Raw genomic sequence first — 17,060 nt, 5'->3', positions numbered from 1 at the left:
CATGCAGTCAAATTTACAACTCCCTTCCTAGACATTTCTTTATACCAAAAGCAGAGATGTACCTATGTTGCAAAATTCACATCAAGATATATCATCTCTAAAGACCAGAAACTACATGATGAGTCAACCCATAGCCTCTGGCTTAAAAAAAAAATTGACAAAATATTGAGTAAGCATTTGAAAAGTCACTAATTCCTCATGTACAAACTGTTTTTCCTCTTCTCTTTCAAGAATCTCCTTAAAAATCAGGGTACTTACAAAAACTACCTTATTTTTGGTTGGTCTTTGTAACAGACTGCCAGGTTTCCTCTGCTATGGCAGACTGAAGGAAAGGCTATTTAAGAGATATCGGTCTTGGCCAAACAAGCTCTCAGTTTGAGGCCAGCACTCCCAGCATTTTAGAAGATGTGGATAAAGATGGGTGGATGTGCAGACTATTTAGCTTCACTCTGTTAGTTAAAAGAGCCAGTCAATTCAATACCTGATATGGAAAGATTTTTAATAGGGATTTTCAATTTTGATATCTTTTTGTTTCTTAGAAAAGAAAATAGTTAAAAGATGCCTATATATTTAAAAAAAAAAATTGCCTATTGCAAGGATCTAGCCAGCCAGCTGAGGTAGTAAAAGTACTGCAGTATTAATGACTAGTGCCAGCACCACAAAAGTAGGCGAATTTCTGTTTCTCCAACAGATCAAATATGAAAAGGCAGGAAATATTGTGACCCCTGCTCCCGTTCTAGTGCCATGGGTAAATGTGCAGGGCATGCAGACAGGGAGGCAGATGTGACTCTACTGGCCTCCATGTATTTATTTCTGTTAATACCACAATATGCTAGGAGCTGTAAAAACGTAAGACCCTCAAAAGCTTATATCCTAAAAAAGTATACAATTTGTTTAAAACCAAGAATGCACTCAGCACCATATAGTAGAGTCCTTGATCTAAACATCTTGCAATCTTAAACAGAGAGAGAGAGAGAGAGAGAGAGAGAGAGAGAGAGACAGAGACAGAGACAGAGACAGACAGAGAGACAGACACACAACATACATATCTATCATCAGGCTGGCAGAGTTCTCTCTGTTTAAAATGCCCATGAACAGGCAGCAGTCATGGCATCCAGAGTGCAATCCAGGATGAGTGAGGGGGTGTGTCATCACCTGACCTGTAGTCCTGAGTGCCTCAAATGCTTTGCTGCTGTAACTCCCCATCTGAGATATAGGCATAGCCAGCATACCATCATACAGGTAACTCCTGGAGCCTCTGTGTAGTAAACAGCCCTGGTTCAAAGAAAAGGAGTACTTGTGGCACCTTAGAGACTAACAAATTTATTAGAGCATAAGCTTTCGTGAGCTACAGCTCACTTCATCGGATGCGAATACAGACTAACACGGCTGCTACTCTGAGCCCTGGTTCAGCAGCTCAGACCCCAGCAACCTATATATACAGCCCCACAACCCCACTCTGGCTTCCACCAGCCTTGTTTACAACCAGCAAGGTAACCCCCAACACACTCCTTTCCCAGATTTTCCCAAAACCATGTGCCCTGAAATGTCCAGCCCTCACCGGGGACCACTCAGAGAAATAATAAGATTTGTTGCTCCTTTAAAGAGACAAAAGCACATTACAGCTTAACTGTACTGTGGTACATATACCCTTCCCTTCAAACAGAACTGAGCTGGTTTGTAGTAAAAATAAAACCATTTTATTAACAAAATATACATGGGATTTAGTGAGTTCAAGTATATGGAATGAAGATAGAGTTACAAGTAAAAACAGAACACATTTTTACTGACTAAGATTTATAGTCTTTGTTCAAGGTAGATATCTCACCAGTCTTTCTTCTTTCCAGCCATAGCTCACTCTCTCTCAGTCAGGATCTTCCACGAAGAACAAGCAGCTGGTTTCCCTGGTCTTCCTAGGTGAAAGATCTTTGCCTAAGCAGGTTTTTCCATCTATATTCACTTTCCAGAGACTTCAACTCCCCCTTGACTGAAGGACCCACTTTGTCTGCTTGCAAGAGCTCTGTTCCTTTATGTTCATCTACCAGCAGATACCAAAAATTCTGTCTTTGCTTATGACAGGTTTCAGAGTAGCAGCCGTGTTAGTCTGTATTCGCAAAAAGAAAAGGAGTACTTGTGGCACCTTAGAGACTAACAAATTTATTAAATTTGTTAGTCTCTAAGGTGCCACAAGTACTCCTTTTCTTTTTGTCTTTGCTTATATCTTTCAAAGTTGAATGATCTTGTTTCAAGAGGGAGAATGACCTCATGCTGTTCTTTTCTTCCTCTGGTCTTCTCATCCCCCTGCTAATTTGAATGTAAAAAGGGCTTCCATTGTTTTTGGTCACACCTTCCTGAATTTTATTAGAGTCAGGTAGATACCTGCCATTTCTGCCTTCAGGGAAAGCCTGTTTCTCGCTTTGTTAGGTCACAGACTGTAAAGCATAATATCAGCGAGTATTCATAATTCCTCATATAGTGTTAATACATACATTTCAGGATGATATCACCAGTGTGTCATAAGCTTTCATAAAAAACCTCCCTCAGCATACTTTTATAATATAGTAATATTTGTATACAGTTGATTCAATTGCTCACCACTTGAGATTCAACTCATGTCTTTACAGACCAGCAAACCTTGCAACATATTCTTTAGAAAGTAAAACCCAGACCAAGCTTCATTCTCATCCTTTCATCATGCTGTCTCCTCCCACATTTATAGTTTGATAGCTTTGTAAACAAAACTTCACTGTCTCTCCCTAACCCTGGGACTGGTCAGAGAAGCAAATACATTCCTTTGTCTAGGACAGACCTATCTACGAACTCCCCCAACATGCTTAGTTTAAACACACTTTACTCCTAATTCCAGCGTATATCCATAACCCAATATATACCTTGTACATATATCAAGCAAGAATATTAATGATTTGTGAGTTAATGGCTTTCCAATGATGTTACAGGACACCTTTTAGATACAGATTATAACCCTAGTGAGTTGGGGTACACTGAATTGGTCAGGCCAGCTGAAACTCATTAATTTGATACCAGTGAGCCCCTTGCCTTCTGGCACAGAGATGCTCTTAGGGTCACACCGCCACCCTCTTTTGCTGCAGGAAGGTTAGCCAGTGGCTGACCTGAGACAGCAGGTCAGAGCCCTCTTTCCTGGACAGGGTGTTTGCCACGATACTTTTTCAATATAAAGGGGAAAGAAAAACCTGTTTTGTCTCCTTTCTCTGCTCACAGCCTCCAGGACTTAGAATCAGAGAGTATCTATCATTTCACCTACAGAGTTGTTACAAACATTTCAGTGACATAAATGACTCTTATCCATAACTCTTAATACAGACCCTGTAATGCAAGAATATTAATGACCAGGGAGATATTAGATTTTAAACTATATGTTATGTGTCACCTTTTAAATAAATATCACAACAAGTGTATGAGGTGCAGTGAATATGTCAGGCCTGACTAGAGTTGCTGACACAGAGTAGTAAACCACAAATGGGCCTCTGTGTCACACAGGGCTAATGGAAATCCATGCTACACAAAACGCCAATTTGGTTCAGTTTGCTCCTGCAAAATCTGCTTAAGTGACAAAGTACCATGAAAATTCTTCTCCAATGGCTGGACCAAAATCACATTCTCCAGTGTAAGAGCATATGATCACACACACACACACACACACACACACACACACACACACACACACTTTTCATCCCAAAAGGGTTGGCTGGTGCCTATCTTATGCCTCTCTCTCTCTACCAAAGATCACAGCAATTACAATAAAAAATAAAAGAGTTCTGGTAAATAGGGAGGAAGAGAACAAGATGATCTCAGAGACAGTGAGAAAAATTAAGATTTTACTGTGTCTGCAGAAGCAAGAATTTAAATTAAGTTCTCAAGTTAGTGTGTGTATTTAGACACTCATTTATATTTTTTACACATTTGAGTGCCACACTGTGATAGGAAACCCAGAGAGCAACTTCATGTGCTATGCCTATCTCAAGCCAGTTTCTTTGCTTTCTTTCATTGACCTCAAATTCACACACAAAACAGTTATTTCTTTTTCTCTTTTTTGCTTTCATTGGCTAGATGTACATTTTAATGTAATGAAGTTGACTGACAACACTCAAGGGGCAAACACCACAAAACAAACCAACCCTCTTTCTCAGACAATAACTGTTACTCCTGGGGGAATTCTGTGCCACCACGCGTGTGCAGAATTCGTGTCCCTGCAGATTCCCCCCACCCATGCAGAAAATAGATTCTGCCAAAGAGGCACTGCAGTCACACCTTTTGCCCACCAAGGGCTGCTGTGGCACCAGAACAGAGAGCAGCCTGCTCACGGGCCAGAGCAGCCAGCCACGGTTAGGGAGGGGGCAATGGCTGCGTTCCTCACAGCACGCAGACCCTGGAGCCAGGTGAGGAGGCACAGGATATGGGGGGGAACAGAGTGGGCCACAAAGGGCTGTTGATGGGTCACAGACTGGGGCTCACAAGGGCTGGTAGGAGGCACAGAAGTAGTAGGTTGACAGCAGTGAGCCAAGGGCTGAATGGGAGAGGGGGTACAGGGACACATGGGGATGGTGGGTGGCTGAGTAGGGGTGAAGAGATGCATGGGGGCAGGAGAAGAGGGTGCAGGGCCACAGAATAGGGAGTGGAGGACCAAGTGGGGATGGGGGAGTGAAAGGACACATGGGGACAGGGCAGATGTGCCTGACTGAATGGAAGAGGCTAGGGGTCAGACACAGTCTGCATGGGGGAGGCGCCCCAACTTCCTAACAGTCTCTCCTCCCCTGCAAAAGAAACAAAAACAAACAAACAAAACAAAGGCTCCATACTTCCCAGCAATTACTTCCCTCTCCCTCAACTTCGTTACCCCCGACTCCCTCAAGCCTTTGCACTGCTTCTAAGGTGTGGGAAATATGCTTCTGTATTGTAGCTTAAATGGATTATTACTCAAAGTTCTGTATTAATATGCCTAGTAAGGAATCTATTTGTCAAAGAGCTTTTCCTCAATCTTTTTGGTTGTTTGTACGCTTACAGACATACCTACTGACAGGAATTTTGAAATAAAATTACCAAAATAATTGAACTGGCATGATTATATTGTGTTATTCTGACAAATAAAATAAGCAGAATTTTGCAGTTTTAAAATGTTGTGCACAGAACTTAAATTTTTGGTGCAGAATTCCCCCAGAGTAAACTGTAGTTGACCAGCACTACTGTATACAAATTCACATTACCTCCCTTTTCTAAAGTTTCATTAAAACCAAATCAAACTCAAAATATCTGAACTAATTTTGGTAAGCCACAGATAAATCCCTTGACATAACATCCAAGCCTTTTGTTGATAGTATTGCCATACCTAATACTAAAAAACCAAAACACACACATCTAGTCATTAATGACTAGATATTGCTAAGCAGTATTGAAACCTTTCCTAATCACTTCATCTGATGTCTGACAAGTGAGAAAGATAGATATGTATAAGCCATCCATTTTTAAAGGGCAACAAATTATTTGGATAAGGAATGCAGTAGGAATAGCACATTTACATTCTGTACATGATAGCAGTATTGAAAGTCAGAGATACTGAATGATAGCAAAAACTAACATTACTTGGAGTAAAACTGAACATGTTAGTTAAAAGTCCCCTTAATAAGTTAGAATACTCATAAGTCATTTGTTCTCTAATAAGCATATTATTTAATTATCTGAGAGATATATCAGTCTGGGGTGAAACTCCCCACAACATCTTGAACCTACATATTAAGCTAAGGGCACATATGCAGTACAAGTACAACCATATCAGGGGATCCAGTTACAACATGATTCAATCTGTAGTATAGACAGGCAGCCACTTCTTGCATAAGGTTCCTTGGGAAGAGGGGAGGAAATTTGTTTAAGGCAATAGAGAAAATCCCTGCCTTAACAGAGTCATAAAATCACTAATATCAGTGCAGAGCAGACTGAACCTCAGGTTTCAAGATCTCATCCAAATATAAGATCGCATAAAAATCGAAGACAAAAAAAAAAAAGTTTTTTTCTGAGAAGTGGGAGGAAATGGAGGAAAGTGATATTTTCTCAAGAAAATTTGTTAGTCTCTAAGGTGCCACAAGTACACCTTTTCTTTTTTCTCAAGAAAGGCAGCAGTAAAAAAAGCAAGAGTAATATCAAGGTATTTTTTAAATGACCCATTTCTTCAAAAGTTTATCGTAAGAGTTTCTTCCACTTTAACTATGAAGGGATTTCCTTATATGAAGGGGAAGTCTTAAGGCAGAAATCCCTGTTAAAGACAAAACCCTCAGTAGCTTTTGTATCAAAGAGGCTAGGTTGAATAGAGAGATTGAAATGTGTGAAGACTAGTTTCTGCTGTTTTTCTGGTTCCCATGAAGGACTATGATACTTTGCTGTACCATCACTCAAAGTAACAACAAAACTCCTACAGCAAGTGCCCAGGGCATTTTACAAGAGAAAAACAAAATCAAGCCATTCTATATCCTCCAAAAAAAGATAAACCAAAAAATGCTGCCAGTTTCCTGCCTCACTGATCACCAAGGCTAACACTGAAAAGCACAGCCCAGGCTCTATACTATTTGTGCATAAATTCAGGCAGAAGCTTCAAAAGTTATCACCTATATTACTGACAAATCAAAAACAGGTTATGCTGCCCAAAAGATATCCCGTTGTTCTAGGTGCAAGCTTTTGGAAATCCCCTAACCTTAAATGGAAGATATTCATGGGCTTTCCCATACACAACCAAGAATTCATTGACTTTGGTATAGTTCTCTGCCTACTGATACACAGTAGATTTTGTTCTAAACAGCATTATCCTGAAGTTATGATCCAGTGCTGCTAAATGGACAGTGACCAAATCTATTGTTCCCCACTATAATCTATCAGAAGGCAGAAACAATTTTCTCTTAGGTATGAAGGCGTCTATTACCTTGGTATATAAAGCACCTTTGTAATTCTATGAGTCAAGGTTTTAATTACCTGTGATTTCTAATCTACCAAAGTATTTCATTGTTTCATCCCAATATCCTTGCTATTCTAACACTAAAATGATATATCTGCCTTGTATGGCTGTTCTGTGATAAGGAACAAAAGAACTAAGATGATTTTTTTTTTTTTTTTTTTTTAACTTTGACATAAGTTGAACCCCTAATTCCAGGAGTGAAAGATACATTCATGAACACACCAGCCAAACAAAAGATTCTTATCTAACAGCACCTGTTCATTATACCCAGACAAATAAACTACTAAATTCTGGGGAAAACAAGTCTATGCTTATCAACAATAGGTATTCTTATAGAATAGGTATACAACAATAGATACTGTAACACAGGCCCCCTAATGGCTGTATCTATGCCAGTGCTCCTAAGCCTAAGACACATCCTATAAGTAAGTTCTGCCCCAATCAAAGTTTCAATACAAAAGCATTTGAAGCAGCAGCCACCAAGAAAATGAGTCCTGCAAGATTTTCAATAAAACCATGGGAAGAAAATCCAGAAATCAATTTCAGAAGGCCTAAACCACTAGTGAATATATTTTGAGAACAGGTAAATGCCAGGGGCCAGACTCACTCTCCATTCAACATAGCTGGAATCATTGACAGAAATAAGCATAACACACCTTTTAGAATGGTGATTTAATTGTTGAGGAATGTCTAGCTTTGAATTAGAGTAATTTTGAGAGATTTTTGTCTAGGGTTTCTTAGCTTAAAGGCACTGACCCAGAGTCCATTAAAATCAATGGGAGCATATTAACTTCTATGTCTTCAGATCAGCCCTTTAATAATTAAAAGAATTTAAAGATTTCTGTAATATAGGTAAGAAAAAGCCCTAAGATTTTTAAAACTTAAAGTTCTTACAAATATCATTACCTTTAATATTTCTGGTTTCAGAGTTGCAGCCATGTTAGTCTGTATTCGCAAAAAGAAAAGGAGTACTTGTGGCACCTTAGAGACTAACAAATTTAGTTGAGCATAAGCTTTCATGCGCTACAGCTCACTTCAATATTTCTCTGAGTTTGAACAGTGAAAACTAGCCTGTCACTTGTATTGTCTCATCCAGATACTGACAATATTAATTGGCCTTCCATTAGCATAAAGGTTTGGGGATGGCAATAATACAAAGGAATGGTTAAATAACCTTTCCACTGGAATTTTTGAGAATCATGAAAACAGTTCTATTGTACAATATTTGGTTTTTTTACAATACCTAGTTTGTCTTGGATTTAAACTGACAGCAGCCCTTTAAAGCAAAAATCAAATCTAGAATTTTTTTTAAAAATTTATAAAACAAAATGAAAATTATTGGTCATTATCTGTCATTTTTATCATCAGCATTACATTTTTGACAATCCACTGTACATACTGTTTTGGCGAATAGCTAAATGGACAATGAACCCTATTATTCAGCATTCAGCAATAGCGAATATTAAATACAAAACACAGCTATGGTTCCAGCCCTGCAAAAAAATATGTATGGAAATATTTTTACTCATATGTGTAAGTGTTTGCTGGATTTGGAGCTATATTGGTTAGTCCATTTCTTCCACTTAGGATGGAAGAATCCAATGCACCGCTACAGACTAGGGACCGAATGGCTCGGCAGCAGTTCTGCGGAAAAGGACCTAGGGGTGACAGTGGACGAGAAGCTGGATATGAGTCAGCAGTGTGCCCTTGTTGCCAAGAAGGCCAATGGCATTTTGGGATGTATAAGTAGGGGCATAGCGAGCAGATCGAGGGACGTGATCGTTCCCCTCTATTCGACACTGGTGAGGCCTCATCTGGAGTACTGTGTCCAGTTTTGGGCCCCACACTACAGGAAGGATGTGGATAAATTGGAAAGAGTACAACGAAGGGCAAGGAAAATGATTAGGGGTCTAGAGCACATGACTTATGAGGAGAGGCTGAGGGAGCTGGGATTGTTTAGTCTGCAGAAGAGAAGAATGAGGGGGGATTTGATAGCTGCTTTCAACTACCTGAAAGGGGGTTTCAAAGAGGATGGCTCTAGACTGTTCTCAATGGTAGCAGATGACAGAACGAGGAGTAATGGTCTCAAGTTGCAATGGGGGAGGTTTAGATTGGATATTAGGAAAAACTTTTTCACTAAGAGGGTGGTGAAACACTGGAATGCGTTACCTAGGGAGGTGGTAGAATCTCCTTCCTTAGAGGTTTTTAAGGTCAGGCTTGACAAAGCCCTGGCTGGGATGATTTAACTGGGACTTGGTCCTGCTTTGAGCAGGGGGTTGGACTAGATGACCTTCTGGGGTCCCTTCCAACCCTGATATTCTATGATTCTATGATTCTATGATTCAGTCACATTATCATGAGATCTTCTAAACTATATCCAATTTGACTGGTTGCCTGGATCACCTTAGGCTGAAAACAAGCTCAAGATTCTTTGTGTTGTGCAGTTAGAATGGACTGCTTTGGCAAATTGTTCAACTAGCCTGTTAAATCCACAGTGCAACCAATGAAATTCTAAGTGTGGGTGATAAAAGTTTTCTTTTAGCAAGTTTTCTGGAGTCCTCCAGGAAATAATACACAGATCTGTTATTGGCTTTACTATAAACTCCTGTTTTCAAGTCTTGAAGCTACGGCTGTAAAAATGTGCTCTTGGCTAACATTTGCCATTCCAGGTCTCAGCCTGGATATAAACCTTTTTTTTTTTTTTTGGGGGGGGGGGGGGGGGAAGAGAATTAGTTTTAAAAATACTGATTTATAGGTCATTAGCTCGTACATTTCAATGGGAAAGTAATGAACTTTTTAAAAGAACTATATACAACATGTGAATTCATTAATACATGTATTATACCATTTTATAATACCTCCACCCTCACTGGACCTGAACTAAAGAATATTTAAATGATGCATATTTTCACCTGACATCTGCAGTCCCCTCACCTGGCAAAGACCACTCTGTCATTTTGAACATCAGTTCTCTCTCAGAGAGTTTCTCCCCTCAAGTTTTTTTTGTTGAAGTATTGCCATTTTTAGGTCTGTAATTGAGTGAACAGAGAGATTGAAGTGTTCTCCAATTGGTTTTTGAACGTTATAATTCTTGACGTCTGATTTGTGTCCATTTATTCTTTTACATAGAGACTGTCCAGTTTGACCAATGTGCATGGCAGAGGGGCATTGCTGGCACACGATGGCATATACCACATTGGTAGATGTGCAGGTGAACGAGCCTCTGATAGTGTGGCTGATGTCATTAGGCCCTATGAGGGTGTCCCCTGAATAGATGTGAACACAGTTGGCAACGGGCTTTGTTGCAAGGATAGGTTATAGATAACATTCAAAAACCAGTTGGAGAACACTTCAGTCTCTCTGGTCATTCGATTACAGACCTAAAAGTGGCAATACTTCAACAAAAAAACTTCAAAAACAGACTAATGAGAGACTGCTGAATTGGAATTAATTTGCAAACTGAATACAATTAACTTAATAAGAAAAGGAGTACTTGTGGCACCTTAGAGACTAACAAATTTAGTTGAGCATTTGCTTTCGTGAGCTACAGCTCACTTCATCGGATGCATTTGGTGGAAAAATTTTCCACCAAAATGCATTTTCCACCAAAATGCATCTGATGAAGTGAGCTGTAGCTCACGAAAGCTTATGCTCAACTAAATTTGTTAGTCTCTAAGGTGCCACAAGTACTCTTTTTTTTTTGCGAATACAGACTAACACGGCTGCTACTCTGAAACAATTAACTTAGGCTTGAATAGAGACTGGGAGTGGGTGGGTCATTACACAAAGAAAAACTATTTCCCCATGTTTATCCCCCCTCCCCCTCCCCCCCACTGTTCCTCAGGGGTTCTTGTCAACTGCTGGAAATAGTCCACCTTGATCATCACTACAAAAGCTCCCCCCCCCCCCCCCTTGCTGGTAATAGCTCACTTGAAGTGATCACTCTGGTTACAGTGTGTATGGTAACACCCATTGTTTCATATTCTCTGTGTATATAAATCTCCACACTGTATTTTCCACTGAATGAATCCGATGAAGTGAGCTGTAGCTCACAAAAGCTTATGCTCAAATAAATTTGTTAGTCTCTAAGGTGCCACAAGTACTCCTTTTCTTTTTGCAAATAATTTTAGGAAGTTCAGCTTTATTCAGTACCTGTACTCTTTGGGTAATGGGCGGCCCAATTCTGCACTCACATTCGTTTTACAGTGATGTAGTTCCACTGACTTCTCTGGAGTTACTTTGGATTAATACTGGTGGCATGAGTGATTTAGAATCAGGTCATTGGCCTCTCAGAGCCTACTTGAGAAGGATGCACACGAAACAGGCATACAAATCAAAACACAGATGTTTACATAGTGAATGCCTTAAGGCAAATTACATGCAGTATTTTTCATAGTGTAATAGTCTCAAGAAGTGAATTTCTATAAAAGGCTTTTTTAAAACCCAGTTTTCATTGTAAAGGGTCCTTTCAAACAACACATTTGTCAAACATTCTTCTAAAAATATTTAAATAAACTGAAAATAAACTCAACTAAAAATAGGCAATTTAATTAAAAAACTCCAGCATTTTAACAAGTTTCTAATCAGGTGAAATGTGACACTTTCTGCAAAATATTCTACCACTATAACCAAGAAAAGTAGCAAATATTTGACACATTGAACAGATTAACAAAAGCAATTAATATCAATTAATTTTGAACAGTGACAAAATGTTTCAAGTAATGTTTGGCAACATTTGTTTGCAACAGCCATTTAGGATTTTAAAGTTAGAAATATTCCATATTTGTGTTGCTGTTCAGGGGTTTAAAATGGGTTACTAGACTTTCAGTCTCTCATTTCAATCAGTATTGTTTAAGTCTTTTTTTATTCTTACTCCAATTTAATATACTTAAATTCAAAAAAGCTATTCTGATCAGATTACACAGAACTTTTCACAGTCTCAGATATGTGCACAAGGCAAATATTTCTAGTACAGAAAGAGAAGGAAATGGTCCTTATGAAAAAGTAGTAGTTACAAATACTGAAATAAACTCCATTTTTAGCACAATAAATCTGATTAGGATTCTTTTTAAAACAGCTGCAGTTGCAAATAACAGGTTTAATGTAGTTCAAAGCCAACTACAATAGATGAATGTCAAGAGTGCAACAATATACAACCTTATTATAAGGGTTGGCTATACATTTCAAGTAATTATACTAGAACCAACCTGGGAGATAATCCTAATTGATAAACTGCTTAAAGGGCTAAGAATTAATATTTCAATGCTGCTCCTACCTTTCTTCACAGCATCTGTTCTATGTTTTGCTGGCAACACAAGCTCCTTCACAATCTGTAACACCTGAATCATTACTAGTTAGCAAGATCAAGGACACCAGCTGCTTCTCTAGATTTCCAACAGGTTTCATCACTGCAGATCATTACATATCTGTCTTCAATAAACTCAAACAAAACTGATGCAGGAACAATTCTGTTACCTTTCAGAAAAAAAATTTCTGCACAACAACTATACAGTCTGAGGAGAGGGATTTAAAGTGGCTTCTACATATGGAGACAAAATCAGTCCCTCAGGGACCGCCGAATGTATTAGCATAAGGCATTTTAAATTAGTTACATATTAAAGGCTGCATGAACCTTTTCAATTAATAAAGTTTAAAGAAAATACTTCTCCAAAAAACTAACTGAAGGGGAAAAAAACAGCTAAAATTCCTTGAAATCAAAGTTGACAGATGCAACATAATCCCTCAGGCACATCATCCAAAAAAGCATATTTCAATGCATTTTTTTTATGAAAAACATTTAAAGAAAACTCTTGGTTCAAAGAAATCTGAAAATATAGTAATGAAGAAAAATGAAATGTGTTGTCAGATCTACTAATGAAACTAAAAATCTAACTTACTAAACTCCAAGTTCCCAGCAATGCCAAAACCATCAAGCACATTCTCAAGCACCTGCTAAAAAGACCCTTTTGTTTCCTTTCCCTACCCTCCTTCACACACATCTCTCTGACGTTATTATACAATATCACTAGAATTCTTATACATTACACTGCACACGAGAAATCCTAGGTGTATTTCAAACATTCTTTTCTTTCACCACCAGAGGAACAGAGTTTCAACTAAAGTATTATCATTGCTTCTGTCAGGTAATTTTAACAGCAGAATTGCAACAAATGCACAATTAATTTTTAATACCGTTTTGCAAAATGTACACTGATCATTCAGAAATCTTTTCTGTCAAAGTAATCCACAAAGCTAACAAAAGGTGAAGGAAAAATCATTTTTATAAACGGTGCATAAAATGATTGATAGCCAGCTCTTTCTACTTGAATGTTTTTAAAAACTGAAATCCTATGAAGAACCATGTGGCCTGGACTACACAAAGAGAGCAGTTTAGGAAGCCAACTACATATTCCAGGAAAACCATAACATTAAAACAAACCACAGGCTACAACCAAGGCACAGCACGACCCATGCTCTGGCCTTTAGACCTTTTGTTCCTGAACACACTGCGTGGCTCAAGTTTTGGAGGGGGAGGTAGGTCAGTTCTTTCCACTTTCTAGCTGCAGAGTAAAAACGTCTATGATTTGAACTGTGCTGACACATTTCTGTGCATCTGTCTCTCTCACACACTCACACACACAAAATGCATGAGAAACTACATTTATCACGTTAAACTCATCTACATTCTGCCCATTAATCCATCCCCACCATAAATTACAGCATTCCAAACAGCCATCATAACTGGTTTAAACAAAGCAAAAGCAAGAATTTCGGTCAGACAACTTGTCAAAGAAATACTTTCTTCCCCTTACACCATGAATAATCAAGTGCTAGATCAATAGGAAGTTTAGAAACCACTACTGTGCAATTTATTCCTGTTCAAAAAATGTGCTTTATGCTGTTAGAAGAACAGGAATCCCCCTTTCTAACCTTGGTACATCCCTTAAGACTTCAGGCTTTAGAATAGTGACTTTACTGTGTAGAGAAAAGCCATTTTAGTTCTAATTAAAGGATTTTAAAACTTTGTTGTAATTTCTCTATCCCTGAGATGCCTGTACAGTTGGACATAGGATAGTAAGGCTGGAAATGAAAATGATAATTCCAAAGGGGAGCAAAAAGTACACCTCTAGACTAATTACTAAGAAAGTTAATTTAAAATTAAGCAACCTATTGAATTCATGACTGTGTGGTACAGAGGCTTTTTTTTATTAGCACTTGTTTAGATTGACCTCACCTCACAGGGGGCCATTGTCTGGCTTGGTGGACAAGGTGTGCGCCCCTTTAAGAGCTAGAGAGCCAGGGAGTTACTTTTGACTGCTACAGCAGACCAGAACAATGACCAGGACACTGACCCCAGGTGACTGGTAGCAGGGGAGGGAGAGATCATCTAGTAACGTTGCCAACCCTTCCAGTTTCGCTGGGAGTCTCCTGGAATCGGGCTCCATCTCCCAGAGGCTATTGAAGCCAATCAGAAATTTTAGGCCGCTAAAAGTCCGGTCGGCGGTGCAGCAGGGCTAAGGCAGGCTCCCTCCCTGTCTCCGCACTGCTCCTGAAAGCAGCCAGCATGTCCAGCAGCGGCTCTTAGGAGGAGATGTGGTGGGCGGGAGGGGGTGTCGTCTCTGTGCGTTGCTCCAACCCGGAGTGCCGACTCCGCAGCTCCCGTTGGGCAGCAACAGGGAACCGCGGCCAATGGGAGCTGAGGGGGTGGGGAAAGGTGATGCTTGCAGGCAAGAGTGATGCGCAGAGCCTCCTGATCGCCCATGAGCCTAGGAGCCGCGCTGTTGGACATGCCGCTGCTTCCGGGAGCCACCTGAGGTAAGCACCCACCAACCCGAGTCTGCAACCTGAAACCCCTCCTGTACCCAACCCCCTTTCCCAGGCCGCACCTCCCGCACCCACTTCCCTGCCCCCATGATTAAACAGTTGGCAACCCTATTATCTAGGTACATGCCAGTGCAGGAGAAGCCCTCTTTTACCAGGATCAGGCTAGGCAGCACAATGACCTGCACAACTCATTTGCAGCTTCATCACTTGTCAGTAACGTGGGCATCCGAAACTCATGCTGATATACCAACTATATTTAAGTAAACAAATTCTCAAAGGTGCAGTACACTAGAACCTCACTATTTCCCAATTGATTACATTGCAAAGCCACAGTGAAAAGTTGGATTTCCAAGTTTATTGTTCACAGAACAGAATGCTATAAATTATTCTTACACTGCCCAAAAGCTAAGGTCAAGACTCTTTATAGAAAAAGATAAAAGCATTTTCTCCAAAGAACTTACAACTTAAGTTTGAGGTGGGATAACAAGTAAGGATAAAGAAAAAGTAGGGAAGGAGTGAGGTAGAATCAGGGTTCCAATAAGACTACACTATTACCCAGTTAAACATGAGCATATCTTGAGGATTCTGTTAAAAGAATTTTTTAATTAAAGAGGACTATCTCACTTTCACAAAAGCGAGTTCTTGGAGTGTGTGAATAAGGAGAGTATGGTGACCTTGTAAAAGCGACTCACAGAATAGGTGAAGAAGAGGCTGCACTCTATGCTTAAAACAACAACTGCTGTTGTGTAAGAGGTAGTTTCATAGAAGTTATATTCTCCATGTGCCAACGGGAGAAAAAGCTAGAGAATGTCCCCAAGCCCTTACATGGCTCTGGGGTAACACCCAAGAAAGGGTTATAGAACTTTACTAAATATAGGAGTGATGATGTTTCCTCTTCCTGTTGGTAATAAGGCAGAGAAATGCAGAATGACCAAGCTCTTAGTTGTCTGGCAGTTTTGGTGGGGCTACAAAGGGAATATAAAAAGATACACAAGAGGGGAGGCAGGGAAGTCTTTAGAAAGACTGCTCTCCAATTCCCATGTCCTTCAGTAAGCCTCTGCCTCAATGCTCCAGGTGGCAACGAGCCATGCCATGGAGTGAAAACAAAGATAGCTGCTGCATGCTCCCAGTGTTGAAGCAAGATGCACCAGAACTTCAAGATCAGGGAGAATGGGGTCACCTGCACTGATCTCCTTTGGCATTCAATAACCTGCATTGTGTTTCCCCTTCCTACTCATTAGTGAGGTTCTACTGTAGAAAGTAAAGAATTCTAAGTATTAAAGTGGTCTTGGAAATCTAAACAAGTTCATCTGAACATCCTGTTTGCCAAAAGCGTATAAAGAGTGAAGAAACCAGCGTGAGTCAGAAGCAAAGAGATTATTATTCATGATAAACAATGTAATGAATAATTTAGGAATACTCACTCGCACACTGCAGTATTAGACACCAGTTTTATTGGCTGCTACTTTCCCCGTCCAAAAAAAAAAAAAAAAAACGTGTTGCACAAGGACTCCGGCTTCTAAAGAAACAGACAGGTTTCCCTGGCTTTCCCCCCGTCCCCAAATATTAATGAGACGGTAGTCATTCTCCTTTTATTCTTGAATGGTTACAGAGCAATAGTTTAAGTTTGTTTTCTCATCTTCAAATCATCGGCCACTGATAGTTTTCTTAGAAATATGCATTCGATACAGATGTGGCTTTTCATGACATAATCTTAAAACAAAAAATGATTACCTACAGTGATTCACCTACAGCTGGCCACGAACAGCTTGCAGGAATTCTGAAAATTATGTAAGACTGATTCAGTATTGACACAAAGGAAATTAAGTGCACCTGACATAATTCCACTACATATAACTATTTAAAATCATACAGATTCTGTTCAAAGAAACATTCTCAATTTTAAATTAGTGTTAATGCAATTAATAGAACTTGTTGTGGTAAGAAATCAACACTAATACCTGTCAAGTTGATTATGGAATATACACCTGTTAAAGTAGACTATAGCAACTTATATGGAATAATGAAGAAGGTTTGAAGATTTAAGTGCAGGGTAGTAATGTTCTGAAACCAGTTGTTATATACAGAAAGTTAACTGATGTTGGATTTGATGGATCACTATGATCAGCTCTTAACAATCCTTCACCAAACAGAAAGAATGACCTCCATTCTGATTAGTCAGCTCATCACTCAAGATCAAAAATGCCTCCTTTAACGTAATTACAATTAGCTGTTCTTTGAAAACAGCTTTTTATGA

At 39.4% G+C, this 17,060-nt stretch overlaps 1 protein-coding gene across 5 annotated transcripts in view; it reads right to left on the bottom strand.

Annotated features, from left to right (window-relative positions):
* USP6NL (USP6 N-terminal like) overlaps nt 1-17,060 on the bottom strand; it is a 230,798-nt gene that overhangs the window by 181,309 nt on the left and 32,429 nt on the right. Inside the window, exon 1 of one of the 5 annotated variants that reach the window (XM_043498615.1) lies at nt 12,255-12,454. The exons of 3 other annotated variants lie outside the window; for them this stretch is intronic. In XM_043498615.1, the coding sequence (XP_043354550.1) occupies nt 12,255-12,327 (73 nt within the window). In that variant the 5' untranslated portion in view covers nt 12,328-12,454. Of the gene's footprint in view, nt 1-11,131; nt 11,310-12,254; nt 12,455-17,060 lie in introns of those variants that run through there. One more of the 5 variants, XM_043498633.1, reaches the window with a different exon arrangement.

Source organism: Dermochelys coriacea, chromosome 1, assembly GCF_009764565.3.
Source record: "Dermochelys coriacea isolate rDerCor1 chromosome 1, rDerCor1.pri.v4, whole genome shotgun sequence".
NCBI classification, from domain to species: domain Eukaryota; kingdom Metazoa; phylum Chordata; order Testudines; family Dermochelyidae; genus Dermochelys; species Dermochelys coriacea.
Note: the sequence above shows the minus strand (reverse complement) of the source record. Positions and strands in the feature narration are given on the sequence as shown.